General features: G+C 43.8%; 1 protein-coding gene and 2 long non-coding RNA genes across 3 annotated transcripts; all 3 read right to left on the minus strand.

The window, feature by feature from the left end:
- Positions 1–1,040: 1,040 nt before the first annotated feature.
- On the minus strand, positions 1,041–22,648 carry LOC115383202 (gastrula zinc finger protein XlCGF57.1-like). Its single transcript, XM_030085309.1, has 2 exons — positions 20,997–22,648; positions 1,041–1,791 (listed from the first exon to the last, which is right to left on the minus strand). The coding sequence occupies exons 1-2, from the start codon at positions 22,351–22,353 to the stop codon at positions 1,571–1,573; spliced, it is 1,578 nt and encodes a 525-aa protein (XP_029941169.1). The 5' UTR covers positions 22,354–22,648; the 3' UTR covers positions 1,041–1,570.
- On the minus strand, positions 2,765–15,709 carry LOC115383227 (uncharacterized). The gene is made up of 3 exons (XR_003930655.1): positions 15,560–15,709; positions 14,671–14,967; positions 2,765–2,820 (listed from the first exon to the last, which is right to left on the minus strand). It is a non-coding gene; the product is annotated as an uncharacterized LOC115383227 (long non-coding RNA).
- Positions 9,009–9,722, minus strand: LOC115383225 (uncharacterized). The gene is made up of 3 exons (XR_003930653.1): positions 9,663–9,722; positions 9,413–9,577; positions 9,009–9,336 (listed from the first exon to the last, which is right to left on the minus strand). It is a non-coding gene; the product is annotated as an uncharacterized LOC115383225 (long non-coding RNA).
- Positions 22,649–22,718: the final 70 nt, after the last annotated feature.

A 22,718-nucleotide genomic window follows, 5' to 3' on the forward strand; every position in this document is an offset into this window, starting at 1 on the left:
ATATGGCAAAAATGTCATATCACGATTTTTTAAAATTAATATCACGATTTTATCACGATTCTCTTTATATTTTTTTGCTAGACTAATTTGCAAGTTTGACCATTTTTTTCACCAATGTTAAACATATAAAATGTAAAAAAAAAGACAATTTAAGCTAAAGAAACTGGCTTTAATTTAAATAGTACAGGTTTTTTCTAATCAAAATGTGCAATGAACACAAACATAAAAAGTAATGAACAGCAATAGAGTGCACTTTTGTAACACAAAAACTAAACACACCAAATAGATTATTAAAAAGGTCAATAAAAATGCAAACTTAGCTGGTTACCTCTTAAAGGGCAACAATTTAGAACAAAAACAATTTAACTTTAATATCTATAACCTAAGTGAATAATACAGCTGCTTGAGGACAATTTTTTGTTCAGATATCTAAGCTTTTATCTCCTATTAAAAATGAGGTAAAAGATAATGAACAATAAAGTACACTTTTGTAACACAAAAAACTAAACGTCAAATAGCTTTTTAGCAGTTTTAATGGGATATAGTTTTAATAGTTGCGCTATACGACCACTAGAGGGCTCTGTCTCCATTGAAATACAGCCTCTCATAATCCCATTAAATCAAAGACGTTCTACTAGTTATTAGACTAAAGGGCCGTTTCAGCTGTTAACTGGACGGTATGTTCACTAAGTGTTTTTTCACATTTCTTAGATTTGTTGTATATAAAATCCCTCATGCTAGCTTCTGAACTGCTAGCGGTAGCTCGCTAGCTAGCATTAGCATCAGTGATAGCTTCAGCGTCTCTCTCTCCAGCTTTTCGGGGTGTTTCTATGGCAGCTGATCTCTTGTAGATCCCGTACTGCTGCTGTAAACCAGCTTTGCCTGACACAGCCTCCACCCAGCAGCAGCTCCAGTCAGAAAAGCTCCACACCACTCCGCTCGTTGTTAGCTGCCTTTGCGTCTCCGAACACGGCGCCGGCTGTGGCAGCGTGTTTTTTTTTTTTTTTTTAATCATCGTTAATGTTGCTCCGCATGTATCTATTATGTATGTGGATAACTGCACTAGAGGGAATATTTAGTTAATATTATCTGAAGCTTTCAGGTAACATCATCACTCCAAAAAATATATAGGTGAAAAAAGAACGAGGAGAACTTGCCCTATTGATGGTTTAACGATCTTTCTGATTTATGAAATCGTCCAGACGTTATAATCCTTAACGATCTTATACGTGCGATATGACGATTGCTGTACGTAAAGATTACTGTGTCGTCAGCATACATAATTGTATCCACATTCTTACATATGTTTGGTAAGTCATTAACATATAAAGAGAAAAGCAGGGGACAGAGGATTGATCCCTGTGATCAGTAACGTTTCCTTCAAACTGGATGATTTGTTGTAATTTTGGGTTCAAGTTGGATTTCCTGAACATCTCTCACAGTCTTTCATGATTTCATCCATTTGAGAGTATTCCTGTGGTGCAGCAATGAATTACAATAAATCAATCTTTTCCCACGTTTCACAAGATTGAGTTTTCTCACCTGTGTGAGTTTAAATGTGGACCATAAATCACTCTGTTGACTGAACCTTTTGCCACGTTTCACAAGAATGAGGCTTCTCACCGGTGTGAGTTCTCTTGTGGTTCAACAAATTAATCCGTTGACTGAAACATTTGCCACATGTTTCACAAGAATAAGGCTTCTCACCTGTGTGAATTCTCTTGTGGATCAACAAATTACTCTGTCGGCTAAAACTTTTGCCACATGTTTCACAAGAATGAGGCTTCTCACCTGTGTGAGTTCTCATGTGGGAATTCAAATAATACCGTTCACTGAACCTTTTGCCACATGTTTCACAAGAATGAGGCTTCTCGCCTGTGTGCCGTCTCATGTGAACCTTCAAATCACCCTGTTTCCTGAAACGTCTGCCACATATTTCACAAGAAAAAGGCTTCTCACCTGTGTGAATTGTCATGTGGATCTTCAAATCACACCGTACAAAGAACCTTTTGCCACATGTTTCACAAGAATGAGGCCTCTCACCTGTGTGAGCTGATGATATGTGGCGCAACAAACTACACTGATACGTGAACCTTTTCCCACATGTTTCACAAGAATATGGCATCTCACCTGTGTGAATTCTCATGTGGATTTTCAATTTGCACCGTTCACTGAACCTTTTGCCACATGTTTCACAAGAATGAGGCTTCTCACCTGTGTGAGTTCTCATGTGGCGCAACAATTCACACAGTTTCCTGAAATTTCTGCCACATGTTTCACAAGAATGAGGCTCTCTCTTCTCACCTCTGCGAGTTCTCTTGTGGACCAACAAACGACTCGGTTGACTGAAACTTTTCCCACATGTTTCATAAAGTTTCTTCTCATCAGTGACCACTCTGACCTTCGGACATAACTGATGTTTTTCATGGTCAGTTTTCTCACGCGTTTCTTCACAAAGAAGATTTTCACATTCAGCCTGCTTCAAGGTTTCACTTTTAAACTTCAGAATAAACTGTTCTCCCTTCTGGCTGGTACTGAGTTCCTCATGTTCCTCAATCTGTGAGTATTTTGGTTCCTCCTGCTCCTCCTTAAACTGATGAAGTCCTGGTTCTTCTTCTTTGATCTGTGGAGGTTCTGGTTCATCCTCTTCTTCTTTGATGTGTGGAGGGTCTGGTTCTTCTTCTTCCTCTTTGATGTGTGGAGGGTCTGGTTCTTCTTCCTCTCTGATCTGTGGAGGTTCTGGGTCGTCCTGTTCTAGACAGTAGTTTGTTTCCTGTTTAAAGAGCTGCTCCTCTCTGCAGTCATGGTCCTGTTGGTGCTCTGCAAGGAAACAAAAGCAGGAGATCAAAGATGATCTTATTAGAATCACAAGAATGAGGCTTCTCACACAAATGAGAAGCCTCATTCTTGTGATTAGCAACAATAACTCTACAGTCCACCTTAAAAAATCTGTTACTCCAGCAGGCAAACTGAAACCTTTCAAAAACACAGTCCAGTTCTACTGACACTTAATGTCTTCTTCTCCTGGCTCTCGGAGGAGGCAGAGGCTTTTTCTATCGCTCCCTGTTTACTTCTCCCTCCCTCTTGTCTCTGCTTGCTGCACTCTTGTCACGTCTGTTTTACAGGAGGAATCACTTGACTTGGTTTTTCGAAAAAAACAATATCAACCATGGAATTGATCAGCTGGTCTCTCTACGCAATTGATACGAGTTTTTCAACAAAGAGCACAGGAGCGGGGGATCCTGTCTGTCCGGACGGGACTCGGCATGCTGGGTATGTGATCGTCCGTCAAGGTCATTGTGAATGATTACACTTTCGGATTTATGATGATCGTCCTGCTGCTGATTGGCTTGTGCTGTGACCTGACCCTCTGGAGGATTAAGAAGACCGCCACCACAAGAGACGTCCAAGGGATGACGGTCTTTTCAAATCAACGGGCAAAAGCTGAGACTGACCGTTATTGCGAACTCTTCTGATTGTGTTTGGCGACCCTGGAAGACAAAACAATCTCCCTGAAAATTCAAGGACAACATCGATTGCTCTCTCTCTCTCCCAACTGCTAACCAAGTTTATTTTTGGACTGCTGCGTTCAAGGCCGTCCCAGCAGCTACCAGCCGAGCTGGAGCGCAAAGGGGAGGTGGGTCAAACCACACACACACACACACGCACATGGACTGATGAACTGAAATGCCACTTACACGCCACACACACTCCCTCCCCACTCTCAACGTCTCCACCACACTTTTCTGCTGATGACGCGTTACGCTGATGTTATAGCTGCGACCGCTGATCTGTTAGTCTGATAGCAACTTGTCTCACGTGTCTTGCTGTATATGTGCACAGGTTGGCTTTTTTTTGGTCTCTCACTAATCACGACTCCCTTTTGGAACCGTGATCTGAATTGACGGTTTTTTTTTTTTGTTGTTTTTTTTTTGTCACCATCCCTCCCCCCTCCCCCAATTTCTGTCTGAGTTTCTTTAACTCCGCTGTAATTGGCTGCCTGGGCGTCTTTAAAACCCAAGTAATTTCGTTGTAACTTGTAACTTCGGTAACTTGCTGCGATGACAATAAAGACTATTCTGATTCTGATTCTAATGATCATCTTTAGCTGCTGATTGATTACTTAATTGGATTAGGGTTTTTTCAGGCAGTGTATTCACTCACCTGCAACATTCTGGTAAAGGCCAGCACACACTACAGGATGATCGGGCCGAATTCTGCCCCGATCTTCTCCTCCCGACAGAAGCCGACAAGGTCTGATTGTCGGGAGTATGCAAATGAGTTCGGGTCCGATCTTCCTGTAGTGTGCGGTGTGTTCAGAGAGATTTTTTCCGGTCGGAGCCTCTCGGGAGGCGTCGGAAGGGCAGATCCTAGATAATGAACATGTTTAATATTTCCGATCGCAAATCCTGTAGTATGTGGTGCACTCCGAGAGGCACAGATCAGCTCCGATTCGACCTGTCTACACCCTCGAAATAGAGCTCCCTGATTGGCTGAACAGCTCCGTCTCACCAAAGTGCTGCTGCTCAAAAAAAATCCCGTCTCAGCTCTCAGAGCTGGAGACATGAGACATGGAGACATCGCGTCTGTGAGGCATACGAGGGGGGACCCAAAAGTCCCCGGACTGTGGTTATAACTTTTTATTTTTTTATTTTCACATTCAATCAACACTGTCACCTTCAAAGTCCTCTCCTTCGGCTTGAATACAGCGCTGCAGCTGGGATTTCCATTGCTCAAAGCAGTCGGCAAACTTGTGCGTAATGATCGCTTTAAGAGCGTTCTTTGATTTTTTTCTGCACCTCTTCCTCATCATCAAATCTCCGCCCCTTCAGTGACTTTTTCATTCTTGGGAAGAGACAGAAGTCGCAAGATGCTAAATCGAGGGAATACGGCAGATGGGGCAGCAGGGCCATGCCGTTTTTCACCAGGAACTGTTTTACGCACAGAGCCCTGTGCGCTGGCGCGTTGTCATGATGGAGCCACCAGTCCCCGCTCTCCCACAGCGCCGCCGCTTCAGCCTCCCGGAGCCGCCGCAGCACTTCCAGGTAAAAGTCCTGGTTGACGGTTTGCCCCGGCAGCACAAACTCGCTGTGGACCATCCCTTTGACATCAAAAAAGCAGATCAGCTTCGATTTTGCGGACATTTTCCTCTGTGCGGGAGGTGGAGGGTCGGCCGGAGCGAGGCGAGTGTTCGATGGACATCTGACCACTCTTAAAGTGCCCATAGACCTGTGTTCTCCCCAGAGCTTCATCTTTGTACGCGGTGTGGATAGGGCTGGGCGATAAAACGATAGCGATATATATCAAAAAAAACTTTCCCTCGATATAGATATGAAACATGGTCGATAGACTTTTCGATAGACGGCATTTCTCAGTGTTTTTATAGACAATATACGAACAGCCAATGACAATGGGAGTTACTCCGAGTCCGCGAGTCGCTGAACCAATCAGGTGCTGGAACAGAGCCAAGTAGCAAACAACACAGATTAGCAGGCTAGCAGCTAGCGCAACACATGCCGCCGACAGAACCGGCAGTGAGAAAACAGCGAAAAAAAGAACATGAGTGTTCCCCCCGATAAAACTACGGAAGAAACAGCCCAAGGCTTAACAGATGACTGCGATATTGTGGACAAGAAGGGCAAGAAAACGTCGGTGGTATGGACGTATTTTGGTTTTTTGAGGACGGACACAAAACAGAGTAGCGTGCATTGCAAATTATGTCGAGTGCATGTTCCCACAAAGACGGGGAATACAACAAATCTTTTTTACCATCTGAAGCAGTGCCACGCAGCAGAGCATGCAAAATGCAAAAGTTTACAAGCCCCGAGCGGAGCAAGTGCTATGCCGCCCACAACACCTGTGCAGCCGCAGCAACAGACCATCCAGTCCGCTTTCTCCAGCGCAATGCCTTACGATAAGAAATCGAAGAGACACAGAGACCTCACAAACGCAGTTGCTTATTGTATGGCAAAAGACATGCTACCAATAAGCACAGTCGAAAATGAGGGATTCAAGCCGATGGTTAAAGTAATGGACCCTTGTTATCAACTCCCTGGGCGTAAACATTTCTCCCAGACTGCGCTTCCACAGCTGTATGTGGCGTGCAGAGAGGCAGTTGAGAAGGAGCTGCAAAATGTTTCATACTTTGCTACCACGTCGGATATGTGGTCAAGTCGCACATCAGAACCGTACCTGAGCCTGACTGCCCACTTCATAGACCAAGATTGGATTTTGAGAAGCAAATGTCTTCAAACTGCATACTTCCCTGAAGATCATACAGGTGAAATCATTGCTGCAGGACTGTCAGAAGCACTTGCATCCTGGGGCTTGAGTGAAGAAAAACAAGTCTGCATCACAACAGACAGTGGGACCAATATAGTCAAGGCCACATCCCTCAACAACTGGACCCGACTGCAATGCTTTGGACATCGACTTCACTCAGCTGTTGGTAAGCCCCCCTCTGCTGTATTCCTGACTCTGCTGAAATAATATGTATCTCTTGTGGGGATAAAATTTACCCCCACCCATTTTCCCCCCTTAATGAAGTTGGAAGTGCAGCTATGCAGGTTTGCTGCATATTTAAAAAAAAAAAGAAGAAAAAAGGGATTTTAAAGTTTAAGTACAATATTGCATTATGCAAACTAAATCTGGGCTAGGGGGGTTCAATTCTGGCATGTTAAATTAGCATTTTACTAAGGGCCAATCCCAATTCTACCCCTTACCCCTACCCCTATCACTCTCCTACCCCTTTTAGAATAGGGCTGAGGGCTAGGGCTATCTTTGCAGCACTATGAATTGGGACACCCCTTGGCCCTTTAAGCCCCGCCGCGCTGATATGACGTCATAACATGCGCCGCCAGAAAGACCGTAAACCCAGCTTTGTTCTGTTCTTTTCTGGCAAGAAATGGTCATGGCGCCGAATGTGCAACTCGTAGCTGTATCTTTTTTTCTTGCTTTATTTTTTCGTCTTTCCACGTCAAGGCGAAGAAGACTACGAAGGCGTGCGTTTTCTCGACAACTGGCTGCTCTGTCTGAAACTTTTCTGGTATGTAGCAGTGCACTTTTATCTGAAATAGAGCCTGGCTATAACTACAATCAGCGAAAATCTAGGTTATTACAAGCATACGCAACGCAACAACCATCGTACTTTACATAAAGCAGATACAGGTATTAATTAATTATATGTAGTTTAGCCGATGTGTGGTGGGTGTTGTGTAGCCCACAGTGCTTGAAATTCATTTTCCTCCGCTCATCCGAAGTCATGTTGCGGGGCAAGCAGCTGGAGAAGAGAAGCCCAGCGACGATACGGGGCTTTCTGAGCAACAGTCGCTCCCACAAAGCCTGGGTCGTCCCCTGGGTCTCCTCCCAGCTTTTCATTGTATTGTGATCTTTAACAAAAACGTTTTTAAAAATAATTACAGCCTTTACCTTTACACATAATTATAAAAATTATAATACACGAGTTTCGCTCAATGTTGTTTGCATGTAACTTATTACAACACACACACACACATACATATATATATACATATATATATATATATATATATATATATATATATATATATACATATATATATATATATATATATATATATATATATACACACACATATACTTGTTATGATATTAATAACAATCTAATATTCTTATTTTTCTATTTACAGAGAGGATATGGACCACGCTATTGTCAGCTGAACATCAATGTCCCCATCTTGAGACTTTGGTTTAACGTCGAGATGGAACTGAAGGAAGAGTTTCATCTTTCCAGAAGAGCCATGACCAATCTGCAGAGACTTCTGAAGAGAGACCAGGACCATGGCTGGGGGTATCAATTGGAGATCCTGATGTACACCTACTGGCTTGCTCATGGACTGTCCTATCGTGTTGTGGCCAGCGTTTTCCATATCCCCAAAGCTACTGTTCATCGTGTTGTACACAGGGTAGCAAATTACATTTGCCGAAATCTGGGGCGGGCTATAAGCTTCCCTAAGGCCGATGCAATGGATGAAATAGGCCAGGGTTTTGCTCGCCTCTCTGGAAGTCCTGTGTTTAGTTGTGTGGCTGGTGCCATAGATGGGTCGCATATTCGAATCAAACCCCCACATCAGTGTCACATGGACTATTTAAATTATAAAGGCTTCTATTCTATAAACATGATGGCAATATGTGATTCAGACGGACGTTTTTTGGATATATTTGTGGCTTATCCAGGATCTGTACATGACACAAGAGTGATGAAAAACAGCACATTCTACAGGGCTCAAGCCTACCCCCCTCCTGGATTCATTTTAGTAGGTGATGGTGGCTATCCCTGCTCAGAAACCCCAATCACACTGATTACTCCCTACAAAGAGCCCGTACATGAGCGCACCGAAAGAAGATTCAACTTCCATCATTCAAAAGCAAGGAGCATCATCGAAAGAGCTTTCGGAATGATGAAGACAAGGTGGAGATCGACACTTTTCAAAGCTCTAGAAGTAAAACACACATTCGCCCCACTTGTCGTTGCCACTTGTGCTTTTCTGCACAACATTTGTCTGGATGATGGAGACCAGCTTGAACCAGACAATGACATTTTAGAAGATGTGTTCGAACCTCGTCCTCCACGAGAGCCGTTCTTACACAACGAGGCACCTGCCAATGCGAGAAGAGATGGAATGGCAGCTATGATGAACAATTGATTTTTGTTTTAACAGTGATTTGTGTATATACTTGATTTGCATTTTGTTTTAACGATTTGTGTATATATTCTTGATTTGCATTTTGTTTTAACAGTGATTTGTGTATATAGTTGATTTGCATTAGTTTTCTCCAACTTTTGACTTTTTTCATTGTGTGCTCATTTGAAGAGAAATAAAAAAGCAAAGTTTAATTGTTTATTTTTTCCACACTCAAAAACATTTCTCACAAAACACACTTTGGCTTATACAAAAACAAAAAAATGTGCAAATTTGAACAGTGCAAATTACCATACAATTGTAAACATGAACACAATTACCCTGAACTTATAGAAACTTACAAAAAAAAAAAAAGATAAGGCCTAAAAATTAACATCCAACTTGGCTAAATTTTGTCCACCATTTTTTCAAAAAGTTCAAGGAGCCTGTCTGTCTTCCTCTCACTCTCCTCATGTCTTCTCTGCTCCTTGGCTGATTCCCCTTTCAGAAATTCCAGCAGATGGTGAGACTTCCTTTTCTTTATTCGTGGGGAGGGTGATTCTGGGGGAGGCGTCGGCTGTGTGATGGTGGAGGATGGAGTGGCAGCACTGGCAGGAGTGGAAGATACAAGTGAAGCTGAAGAGGATGCCCCAGATGTGCTAGGCTCCACCATTTCCTAGTATTTTAAAATAAAGAAAATTGTAACTTGTGACATTCTTAAAAATACATAATTTTAAAAAGTAATAACTTACCATCAATAAGGCTGTTGGATCCTGTGAATAAGATGCAACAACTACAGGGGGGTCCACCGAAGGTCTGGATCCCAGCACCCTGTGCATCTCTTCAAAATAGGGCCAATTGGCAGCAGTGGTTTCCCCCTCCTCTGTGCCGGAGCCAGACTTTACAAGTTTCAGGTCCTGCAACAAGAAATTATGGATATTAGAAATGATCGAAATTACCTTAGAAATTACTATTTTTTTTTATAATGGTATTATTATTTACCTTGTATTTCTTTTTCAGGTTCTCCCACTTTTTGGAAGCTTGCTGGGCTGTAACTTCCCCTTCCAAGCCATTGTCTTTCAAGAATGTCCTAAAGTAATACATATATGTTTATATAAACAGGTTTTATTGCTAACATATTATAGCTTAGACGAATAATATAACTTACTCCCACTGTGTTTTGGCGCTGTATTTGGATTTTAAGAACTTCTCTTCATTTTCACCTCTGAATTGAATTAGAAGTCGGGTTTCATCGGGGGTCCCTGTGTCAAACATATGACGTTAAAACCATGATAAAATATGACTTTAATACAGTGATTAGTGCTCTTCAGAAGTTACAAATTTACGATCGGAAACGGTGCTACGCAGCGCTAAAACGTTAGTCCATGACTGGGACACTGTCACGCTAGTATATCTACACATTTCAGTAAAGAAAATACACTTTTTATAGCTTTTTAAATAGTACACGGAAAGCAAGCTTACATTTGTGCGACTCCTTGGTGGGCGCCATGTTGTTTTTTTTCTGGCCAATGTGAAACTCCGCCTACCCCTATAGAGAATAGGGAGCATCGATGCAGACTTCGCTGAAAGGGGTGAAATAGCCCTTCCCCTTACCCCTACCCCTATTCAAAAAGGAGAATTGGGATAGCCCTTAAGCCTCGTGAACGCGCATATCAAAGGGGTAGGGGTAAGGGGTAGGGGTAAGGGGTAGAATTGGGATTGGCCCTTATTGTACTGTTGCATATTTTCACATTACTTATGTGTCTGCCAAGAGGGAAAAATATTTCCCTGCTTCTTGAAGTAATATTTTTGTCGTATTTGAAATTTATCTGGAAATTGAAATTTTTCTGGAAATTTCAATTCAGTAAACAAGAACTGAAAAAAAAGATAAATAAAATATCAATTGGGAAGAAGACACACAGCAACAATACATGCTGTAAAATAACCTTGTAACATCATTTTAATTTATGCTGATGCTCTTTATCCTATTTCCACAGAGAAAGCAGGAAAAGACGTGAGGGTGGAGCGAGCTGTGGGTGTGTGCAAAAAAGTGGTGGCTTCCTTCACTTTCTCTTGGAAGAAGAAGAGAGCCTTGGCTGCTGCTCAGGAAGAGTTTCACCTACCCCAACACAAGCTGGTGACAGAGTCACCCACCAGGTGGGGTTCACGAATGAAAATGGTTGAGAGGGTGTTGGAGCAACACAAAGCCATCTCTCAAGTACTGGGTGCAGATAAGAAGACCAGGCACTTGGTTCCCTCCTGGCAAGACCTAGAAGTGCTGGAGAGTATGCATGTGGCCCTTAATCCACTACTGGATTTCACCGATTCACTGTCTGGTGAACATTACGTGAGCGTGTCATACCTCAAGCCGATGCTGCACCTCTTCAAAACACAGATTCTGAAAACGTCTGATGATGAGTCACAGCTCACAAAGGAGATGAAGATGGCAGTCATGGCATACCTGGATGAAAAGTATGCTGACCAGAAAACAGATGACCTGCTTGATATGGCAACCTTGGTGGATCCCCGTTTCAAGGTACAATACATCAAGCCAGAAAAGGTTGATGCCATCAAAACGAGGGCAGTGTCTGAGATGTTGGAGGGAATCCAGGACCCGTCTTCTTCAGCCAGAACAGAGGGGCCAGGAGAAGAAGAGGGAGGAGCTGCTGCTGCCTTGCTACCCACCCAGAAGAAACAGAGAAAATCATTGGGCAGTTTCTTTAAAAAATCATGTCCCACCAGCACAGGACTTACTGACAGAGAGGCAGTGGAAAGGGAACTTGAAAACTACTTGCTGGTACCAGAATCAGACAGTGAAATGGACCCACTGCAATGGTGGAAAATCCATGAAAAAAACTTCACAAGAGTGAGCCTCCTGGCAAAGCGCTACCTGTGCATCCCGGCGACCAGCACCCCAGAGGGTATTTAGCACAGGGGGCAATATTGTGACCTGTCACAGGGCAGCTTTAAAACCAGAAACGGTAGACAGGCTTGTCTTCCTTGCCCGCAACCTGTAGAGTGACTGAAAGGATTAACAGCACTGAGTGACAGTACTGCACTAATTAGGGTTTCTTGTGCCTTTTTTTTTCTGAGCACAGGCTTGTGACAATTGAGTTAATGTCTATTTTATTTATATTCTCCTTGAAAGCTGCTTGAAATTGCACTGAGCATGTAAACAATTGTTTTTTTTATTGTTGATTTTTTTTTGTTCTAAACATTGAAAACAGTATAGGAAGGTGATTTCTTGAGAATTTATTTATATTTTAATACCCATTTTATTTACTGTTATTTGACATTGACAAAAGAATGTAAATTTTGTTTCTGTTCTCCTGTGAAACTTGAAAGCTTTAAGATTTTATTTTTCAAATTAAGATTTTTATAATTTATTTGGAGTTATTTGTGTGCCTTTTGAAACTGTTTTATGTTACATGTCATGTTCAACTTTGACGGAAAATAAATATTAAAAAAAAAGTTAACCTTCTGATATCTTTAAATCTCATTCAAGAGTTATGGGGAACATTTAAGATTGACAAAAAGTTATTTGCTTTATATCGTGATATATATCGATATCGGCTGATATGAAAAAAAATTATCCTGATAAACTTTGTCCCATATCGCCCAGCCCTAGGTGTGGATCATGGTGAGTGTTTCTGTTGCCGTTTTTCTCAGTAGAAAACAAAATCGCGTTCCGCCATTTTCGAAGAAGGGAGCGGGACTGTAATAACATAAACACTGCCTGTGAGCTGCCTGTGTGTCTTTTGGGAGGTGAAAATTTTCAGTTATGTTTAAGGCTATGCTGTAGCGACATATAATGGGCAAAAGTCTGAAATCTTTCTTTTTTTTTTTTTATAACCACAGTCTGGGAACTTTTGGGTCCCCCCTCGTATATTATATACATACAATATAATATATATTATATACAGCGGTGCACATACCATATTGGCCCGAATACAAGACGATGTTTTTTTCCAGAAATTGCATCCTCAAAAGTGGGGTCATGTTATAATCGCGGACTTACGGTAGATGGTCAATACGCATCCGCGCCGCTAGATGGAGCCAAAGTATCACTGACCAGAGAGCGAGTGGAGCGATGAAATGAGATCAAATGGTCTGATGAAAAATGGCGGATCATCTGGGACAAAGGGGTTCGAACGCTGGACAACTGAGCAAACAACAGAGGAGAAGTTATGATACCAACTTTAAACTGATGGTGATCAACGCAGCAGAGTCATCAAACTACTGCCAAGCCGCCAGGAGATCTGGTGGAGCAGAGCCTCGTTCTTATTGGAGAGCACAGAAAAAAAAACACCAACAGATGCTAACACTATGAGAAAAGCTTTCCGTGGTCCCAAGAGCGACGCTTCAGAGAGACTGATAGAAGGGTGAGTGGAGACGTCACTGAAAGACGGACAGACGGAATGTCCACCACCAGAGCCTGATTCAGCTGAAGGCACTGGAAAGTTATTTACATCATTTATACAGTTTTGGCCCCTTGAGGTTCTTATTTGTTGCTTATTTGTTTCTTATTTTGAGAAAGAGAATATATTTTTTATTCAATACTGTAGTAATATTTTTTGATTTTATATCTCGTGAAATGTTATCTCAGTTGTGAGTTTTTGAGTTTATAATAATTGTACAATAAAAAGTTGTCTTATGAGTGACCTTATTACCTTCAGCATTTTTTTTTTTCACAAAATGATCCTTGAAAAAATAGGGGTCGTGTTATAATCGGAGTCGTCTTATATTCGGGCCAATACGGTAATATTTTTTGTCTGGTTCTCAGGGAAGAAGCTTGGGTTGTTGCTTGGTCCTCACATTTTTAAATACATTTTTTTCCCATGCGTACCTACAGGAAGAACAAAATAGAAGGATGCGTGGACAATTTTACACATAGCCTGCTTTAATTTCAACTGAAAATGAAGAGAAGCAGTGCACCATAATGTCTTCAACCTTGTAACTTTCACAAAATATATTTTTATCACTTAAACCAGCGGTTTTCCAAGTGTGAGGGGGGCGCCAGAGGGCTTCAGGGGAGGCGCAGCGAGCTTTTTGTCCCTGTGCAGCTGCCGTACTGCATGCAGGGACTAAACAGGGCAGTCTGAAGTATTATGCACGCCATTTTACTCACAACAGCAGAACATTACACCTGAAAAGAAAGCTCTGAGTGAGCACTGAGGAAAACTGAAACTCGATAGTTCACATGAAAGCAGCGGTGACAGCTGGACTCATGAGACACGTGAAGGAAACGTGGACAATTTGCACAAAAGAACGGCTCTCGTCGTTCACTTAAAAGAGCCGTTCAAACGAACGACTCGTTTATTGAACGTCACAGCACTAATTTGCGCACCTTGCTAACCAAAAATCTTGGTACGCAAATGAGCGTTACAAAGTTTCATCAGGTACGCATTTTTTAATTTGGTAGCGCATGCGCACTGCTTATGTGCACCCCTGATTATATTTATACAAGGTGCTGACAGTGCTCCGTGAGCACGGGGGTGGGGTGGGGGGGAGGGGTGTGCACTGACAGAGCGATACCGATGTGAATGAATGAACTGAGGGAATGAATGAGTTCTCCACTTATTATTTAAAGTGGAGATGAATATAAACACAGAAATGAAGGGAAACCGTGCAAAGTCACGCTGGACTACGCGAGATTTGGAAGAGTGAGGAGCCGATCCTCGGCTGAAGAATCTGCCAGTGTGTGGTCTGCTTCAGAGCGACAACACACACTAGAAGGTCAGGAGAGGAAGATCTGGTGCGATCTGTCCTCTGTTGTCTGCTAGTGTGTGGTCTCTGAATCGGGAAGGATTGAAAAAATCCTGTAGTGTACTGGCCTTAAGTGTTTACTCCACTACCTGAGGTGGAGGGATAATGAGACATCCTGCTTTGAAATGTTGTCAGGAAAAGCCTCTTCAAACAACACCAACCTCCACAACTTTACTGTTCAGACCAGTGAGGGGAAAAGTAGTCCTAGTTCCATCAAGCACGTCTGCTCACAGCGTTTCCATACCTGTTCTGTGTAACCTGATCTGAGGATTCCAGTTGCTTTCCAGCATTCTGCGTTGGCGACCGATCTCCTCCTCGTACTGAACCACAGTTTGTTGAAACAGGGTGAATATTTCCTCAGCAGCAGCAGTTAGTCTCTGGATGGTCAGGTCTCTCACAGAGTGGTGGGAATCGTCTCCTTCACCATCAGTAACAGTCGCCTCAATAACATCCTCCTCCTCTTTAATGTGTGGAGCTTCATGTTCCTCCTGCTCCAGACTGGAGCTCGTCTTCTGGTTACCCATGTGTTGCTGTGGACTCTCTGGAGGGAAACAAGACTGAAGTCACTGATGTGATGGATGTGAAGGTTTGACAGGATGGGTGGATGAAACAGAGCAGGATACACTGAAAATAGAAACACTAAGGCCAAATCTCATTTCTCTTTCTATCCCTTCCCCTTTGAAACGGAGTGCTAAGGGGCACTGTTATTTTATAGATAATGTACATATTTTACTATATTAGAAAAGAATTGGATCAGGACTCGGAATCGGCAGATACTCAAAATGACAGAACTCGGACTCGGTGGCAAAAAAACCTGATCGGGACATCCCTAGAACGCATCATTACTCTAAACTACTTACTGAAATGTCTGGATTATAAACGTCAACCGTAAAATCTGCACAAACGCGTGTTAGCTCAGACTGGGTGTAAATAAATCATTTCCTCAGTTTGCAAACAGCTCAAACTCCGTTTCCTCCGTTTCTGATACAGAAGCTGTTTAATACTGAAGCTTTCTGTTATTTCACTGTGAACAAGAACTGCAGCTGCAGCCTCGTTTCTGACTGCAAGCTGTAAAATAAATGTAACGATCCTCCAGGAGTCACATTCATGAGTTCATTCTCACGTTTCAGTACCTGTTCTGTGGAACCTGACTTGATGTTTCCAGTTGATTTCCAGAAGTTTCCCCTGTCGATCAATCTCCTCCTCGAACTGGACGACAGTTTGTTGAAACGCGGTGAATATTTCTCCAGCAGCAGCAGTTAGTCGCTGCTTGATAAACTCTCTCAAAGCCTGAACTGGACTCATTGTTGCTGCAGGAGGTGAAATCTTTCCTCTGAGAGACACAGCAGCACATCCGCCATGACTTCTTCTTCTCTCCCTAATCTGGAGGATCACAAACAACGTTCAGCTTCATACTGACTCCTGCTGGACACAGGGGGAACTGCAGGTTATCGGCTGTTCCTCCAGTCATTTGGGCTCTTTATGAATGTGAATGGAACAAGTCATTTTTTTTCTCTTTTTGAGTTTTTTAACACCTGTCAATGTTATGATCATAATCTGTCAGACAATATCAAGTAATTTAAATGATAGAGAAATCCTGGAATTTCTCATCAGATGTAAATAATTTTGGCAATCATCACCACTTGATTACAGAGTTTGAAACAGAAGACGAATGCAAAGTTAACCCCCCCCCCGCCCCCCGTCAGTCTTTGGTGTTAGCCGCGAAGATGTCTCGATGCTGCTCCAGGAGCTCTTTCAGCCCCTGGCGAGTTGTTTGGGGTGATGTCGAATGTTTGGAGGACTGTTTCGGTGTCTTCTTCGCCGGTGTCAGCCAGTCGAACACGGGGCGGTGATTTGGCGCCGACCCGCGTCGTCTCAGCTGGCTCTGCTTCCCGGAGGGCTTCTTCCAGGGTCTGCGGGGTGGCGAGCCTTACGTGTTGGCGCAGCCGCTCGGGGGTGAGTCCTTGTAGGAACGCATGGAGGGCCAGTTCCTCCAGCACACACACGGGGAAGGTGGAGAAGCCCAGGTTTTCTCCCTTGCGGCGACTGCAGTTATTCAGCTTCTCCCTCACGGTGGCCTCTGCTATGCGCCGTCTGAAGTGCCACTCGAGTGCGGTGATTAACGCGGTCAGGACCCGCTCTTCTCCGGGCGCCAAGTCGAGGAGAACTTGCTGTGCCTTGCCCTCCAAGGCCAGGGTTAGGTGTGCGGCAGTGTCTTGGTCACTCCAGCCATTGTGTGTTGTGGCAACACGTGTCTGCTTTATGTAGAGCTCCAGTGAGCTGGTGCCGTCATACTTGGGCAGCTTGACGGCGGCTCTCGCTGCGGCAGTGGGTGGGTGAGCCCCCACGTCCACGTGATCGTCAATGTCTTCGGCCATCCTCGCCGCTTCTAGACAGTGCTGTCAGCGATCACTGGATCTGTCGAGTCGGCTCGGAGTCTTCCACTGCGCGGCGATCCACGCTGCTCTCTCTGATCGTCGCCTCTCCTCTGGAGTTTGCCATGGCTCCACCCCACTTCTGACACCAATGTAGCGTTCACGGTGCGGTGGAGGCAGCGAGGAAGGATTTTCTGCTCTTTAATTTCACAAACAGACTGGAGTTTATTGTTACAATAACTAACTCGTGTACACTAGCACCCCCCCAGTCGGTGCGCAGGCCAGGTCACCCCAAAAGCAACCCCCCTGAGACACGGTGCAACAAAACATGAACATAGAAGCAAAAGAAAACATGGCAACAGCGCAACAACAATAAGCAGAACACACCCATAATGAAATGAAATGCTAATAAATGCCACACAACCCACAGAATGGCCCCGAACTTGGCCCAAACAGTCCCACTACCCATAATCCTTAGCGGCCCGGCACAGTTGGGAAAGCGACCCCCCAGCGGCCGCTACAATATGGTGTTGCGCTTGTGTTTAAATGTGTGTAAACTATATATTGTTTTACTGTAGCTATGATAGTTTCACGTTAGCATTAGGAATTAGCATTAACATGGAGCCACACTGAGCCAGCCAATGTTGTTTTAAACACTATACTGCCCCGGCGAATTCCTCATCTGTAGCCGATAACGTTATGATGAATATAGTTAGCTCCACCGGTGTATTCTGCGCAGGTGCGAACGTAGAATCGTGACGTAACACCACTCACACTGTACGGGCTACGGTGAGAATTTCTGACATGCCAGAAGTTTGATTGGGAGGTCACAGCATTATCGTTGGAACGTAGCAGCAATTAATCCTTCCTCGTGAGTGTTCTCACACTGTACGGCTCACGACCTCCCGACCGGACGTCCAGATGCTACGATGTTTCCACGATGACGCAGCGTGGTCTGCGACGGCAAAATCGTGGTGAAATCCCCTCGAAATCGCAGTGTCCGCCCGGCATTACTCTTTGTAGGTATTTGGTTGTGGCCGACTTTCGATCTGCCTCCTCATGGTTACCATTTGCCTGTGGGATCCCCAGGTACTTGTAGCTGTCCTGCACATCTGTTATGTTCCCTTCAGGTAATTCAACTCCTTCAGTTGTGATCACCTTCCCTCTTCTAGATACCATTCGTCCACACTTACCCAGTCTGAATGACATCCCAATGTCATTGCTGTATATCCCTGTGAGGTGAATCAGGGAGTTGATGTCTTGCTCACTCTTGGCCTCTAGACTTGTCTTCCACAGCCCCATTGAGTTCTAAATGAAAATCCTTAGTGTGATGTTGATGTTATACAGTTTCAAGCACTCCAGTAGCCACGTGTGTGGCATTCAGTCATGGGCTTTCTTGTAATCAATCCAGGCAGTGCACAGGTTGGTGCTGCAGGCCTTGCAGTCTCTGGCGACTGCCCTGTCAACCAGTAGCTGGTGTTTGGCACCCCTGGTGTTATTGCCAATCCCTATCTGTGCTTTACTCATGTATTGATCAATGTGCCTACTTATCTTGGCCGCTATGATGCCTGATAGGAGTTTCCATGTGGTGCTGAGGCAGGTTATAGGCTGGTAGTTTGATGGTATGGTTCCCTTGTGGGTGTCCTTCATGATGAGGACTGTGCGACCTTGGGCTAGCCAATCTGGGTGGGTCCCTGATATTACCAGCTGCTTCATTTTTGCTGCAAGGCATTCATGGAGTGCAGTTAGCTTCTTAAGCCAGTAGTTGTGAATCTTGTTGGGCCCTGGAACTGTCCAGGTCTTCATTTTGGACACTCTTGCCTGTAAATCTGCTGCTGTGGTTACTCCTGGGTCTTGTTCTGGGAGGTTGCTGTGCTCTGCCTGCAAGCCTGCCAGCCATTGGGCATTGGTGTTGTGTGACACCTCTTTCTCCCAGATACTCTTCCAGTATTCCTCAATCTCAGCCCTGGGTGGGTCTGCTGTGGTCTTACTACCCTGCCACTGAGAGTAGACCTTAGCTGGATTGTTGGAGAACACCCCGTTTATTCTCCTGGTCTCTACTTCTCTTGTGTATCTCTTGAGGTGGGTAGCTAGGGCTGTGAGTCTTTGATTGGAGTCGCTTCGGCTGTTCATCCGTTAATCTTGTAGCCAAGCATCTTTAGGATAACTGATGCTCTTGCATATATGCTGGTGGGGATAGTTTGCAGTGCTGTGTTTGCATCTTTTAGTAGAGATTCCGACGGTACTTTATTTTTACTTAGCCTTGGCAAGCAGGATACATTACATTCAGGATACATCTCAAGACATGCAGATTTGTATCTGACCACAGATTAGAGAAGTTCTATGCTGTTTAATTTCACTGTGTTCATAAAATAGATGAGAGCAATAGCATTGATCTGCATTAAGTCAAAATAATATGAATGTTTTGTTTCATTCAGATTTTTTGGGCATTATCAGTCTTGTTCCAAGTCATATCTCCTTTCCAGTCGAAATAAATCTCTTTCACTTTTCTGCCTGCGGATGTGTTGGAGTTATATTGTTCAGTGAAGTAACTGTGACTTGGCACAAAAATGCTTCAGTTTTGAAAGTTTGGACGTGGTGTCACTAGTGACTTTCATGATGCTGTTGCTCAGCTTGCTCCACTTCTGGGGCGAACACCTTCGATGGAGTTAAGCTTCATTTTGTGTCACAGTAACTCGTAGCTCAGCTCACTGCAATTTCCAAGGAGCTTGCCCAGCACTGCTTTTCCGGCATTCTGTTGAAATTTTAGCTTGTAAGTCATGAAAATCAAAAATCGAGTTGAGATGGGTTTTTTCTAAAGATCACATTTGACATATGAGGATGTCTTCACAACATTGTATGTCAGCAGTCATGCGTTGCATGGAAGTATGAAGCTTTATGGAGTGAAAAGTTAAATTACAACTCAGTCATGTCAATGAGAAAAGTAACAGCAAAGAATAAAACCCACTGGATTCACATCAACATTTTATTTACATTTCTTGAAAGTTCACTTTCATTGTGACAGACCACAAACTGAAATGTTCCTGAAGCACAGTCTGAACAGTGTCTGAATCAGTCGTGTTTCCTTCAAACTGGATGATTTGTTGTAATTTTGGGTTCAAGCTGGACTTCCTGAACGGCATCTCTCACAGTCTTTCATGATTTCATCCATTTGAGAGTATTCCGGTGTAAGGACCGGGTAGGTCCTGCCCGTTTCACCCAGCAGGGGTGATGTAATGTTTCCCTGAGCTGACATCTGAATATGTAAATCTTGGTTCACTGGGGATGTTTAATCTGGGGCACGGTTTGGGTTGAAAAAAACGTATGGGCGCTGTCACCTGGACATTGGTATCTGGGCGGGGTTGTTTACTTAAGGAAGACAGCGCACCTGCGGGGGGAGGACAGTGACGTCACACGCCGTCCTGGAGGGAACTCACCTGCCGGAGGAGCGAGGCCGTGGGGCGTTTGACAGGGTGGATCAGCGCCAGAGTGGAATATAACTTGGTGTTTATTTGGGATCTACTGGATCAAACTGTTTTTCCACCACGGAGCTACCGGACTGGTGAGGAGGAGCTTTGGAGACAAGCGGACTGAGGATGGTACCGGCATGAGTAACTAACGGCCGCCGGCCAATCAGTCGGTCCCCGCGCAGGGCCGTGCGCCTCGGACTTTGGGGAACATTGGGTTATAAAAGACAGGACTTTGTGGAGACTTTGAGTTTGTTGTGGATATCCCGCGTTGTGCGGCGTTTTGTGTTTGATATATAACGAGGAGCGCTCGAGCAACGAGTTGCGTGTTTTCTGTTTGGAAGGGGTTTCCCAGAATAAATGCTGCTTTATGTTACCAAACTTAAATTTCTCTTCTGCTTGTTAATCACCCCTGCTGGTTGGTGTTTTCCGCCCGTGACCTCTTTAAGCGTAGTGGCAAGATCGCCTTGGAAATAATAGGTGAATTGTTACACCAGTGGTGCAGCAATGAATTACAATACATCAATCTTTTCCCATGTTTCACAAGATTGAGTTTTCTCACCTGTGTGAGTTTCAATGTGGACAAACAAATGACTCTGTTGACAGAACCTTTTAAAACGTTTCACAAGAATGAGGCTTCTCACCAGTGTGAATTCTCATGTGCCACAACAAACTACACCGATTCATGAACCTTTGGCCACATTTTTCACAAGAATAAGGCTTCTCACCTGTGTGAATTCTCATGTGGCACAACAAACTACTCTGTCGGCCAAAGCTCTTGCCACATGTTGCACAAGAATAAGGCTTCTCACCTGTGTGAATTCTCATGTGGTTCAACAAACTACTCTGTTGGCCAAAGCTTTTGCCACATGTTTCACAAGAATAAGGCTTCTCACCTGTGTGAATTCTCATGTGGCGCAATAAACTAAAGCGATACGTGAACCTTTTGCCACATGTTTCACAAGAATGAGGCTTCTCACCTGTGTGAATTATCTTGTGGTTCAACAAATTCATCCGTTGCCTGAAACTTTTGCCACATGTTTCACAGGAATATGGCTTCTCACCTGTGTGAGTTCTCATGTGGACCTTCAAATCAGACCGTTCATTGAACCTTTTGCCACATGTTTCACAAGAATGAGGCTTCTCACCTGTGTGAATTCTCATGTGGATTTTCAATTTACACCGTTCACTGAACCTTTTGCCACATGTTTCACAAGAATGAGGCTTCTCACCTGTGTGAATTCTCATGTGGATTTTTAATTTACGCTGTTCACTGAACCTTTTGAAACATGTTTCACAAGAATGAGGTTTCTCACCTGTGTGAGTTCTCATGTGGATTTTCAATTTACACCGTTCACTGAACCTTTTGCCACATGTTTCACAAGAATGAGGCTTCTCACCTGTGTGAATTCTCATGTGGATTTTTAATTTACGCTGTTCACTGAACCTTTTGAAACATGTTTCACAAGAATATGGCTTCTCACCTGTGTGAGTTCTCATGTGGACCTTCAAATCAGACCGTTGACTGAACCTTTTGCCACATGTTTCACAAGAATGAGGCTTCTCGCCTGTGTGAGTTCTCATGTGAACCTTCAAATCACCCTGTTTCCTGAAACGTCTGCCACATGTTTCACAAGAATGAGGCATCTCACCTGTGTGAATTCTCATGTGGATTTTCAATTTACACCGCTCACTGAACCTTTTGCCACATGTTTCACAAGAATAAGGCTTCTCACCTGTGTGAGTTCTCATGTGACGCAACAAATTACACAGTTTCCTGAAATTTCTGCCACATGTTTCACAAGAATGAGGCTTCTCACCTGTGTGACGTCTCTTGTGGACCAACAAACGACTCGGTTGACTGAAACTTTTCCCACATGTTTCATAAAGTATCTTCTCATCAGTGACCACTCTGACCTTCGGACATAACTGATGTTTTTCATGGTCAGTTTTCTCACACGTTTCTTCACAAAGAAGCTTTCCACATTCAGCCTGCTTCTCTGAAACATCAAAGTTGTTCACACTGTTTCTCTGAAACACCTTGAGTTTTTTTAGCTTCGCGTTTGGAGTTGATTCTGAGTCCATGTGTCTTTTCTCATGGTGGACTTCAGAGTCCTGAGAGAGGAACCACTCAGTCTCTGGTACTTCTGGTTCACTCAGGTCACTGTGATCCTCAACAGAAGGAACCTTCAAGGTTTCACTTTTAAACTTCAGAATAAAGTGTTCTCCCTTCTGGCTGGTACTGAGTTCCTCATGTTCCTCAATCTGTGAGGATTTTGGTTCCTCCTGCTCCTCCTTAAAATGATGAAGTCCTGGTTCTTCCTTTTTGATCTGTGGAAGTTCTGGTTCTTCTTCTTCCTCTTTGATCTGTGGAGGTTCTGGTTCTTCTTCCTCTTTGATCTGTGGGGGTTCTGGTTCTTCTTCCTCTTTGATCTGTGGAGGTTCTGGTT

The sequence above is a fragment of the Salarias fasciatus genome (assembly GCF_902148845.1).
Source record: "Salarias fasciatus chromosome 7 unlocalized genomic scaffold, fSalaFa1.1 super_scaffold_4, whole genome shotgun sequence".
Taxonomy (NCBI): Eukaryota; Metazoa; Chordata; class Actinopteri; order Blenniiformes; family Blenniidae; genus Salarias; species Salarias fasciatus.

What these genes read in the sequence shown, in the direction of transcription:
- LOC115383202 (XM_030085309.1), bottom strand. Translation starts at nt 22,353, where the DNA reads ATGGACTCAGAATCAACTCCAAACGCGAAGCTAAAAAAACTCAAGGTG. An exon ending in CCACATGAGAATTCACACAG is followed by an intron (nt 1,792 to 20,996) that starts GTGAGAAGCCTT and finishes GAACTCACACAG; the next exon opens with GTGAGAAGCCTCATTCTTGT.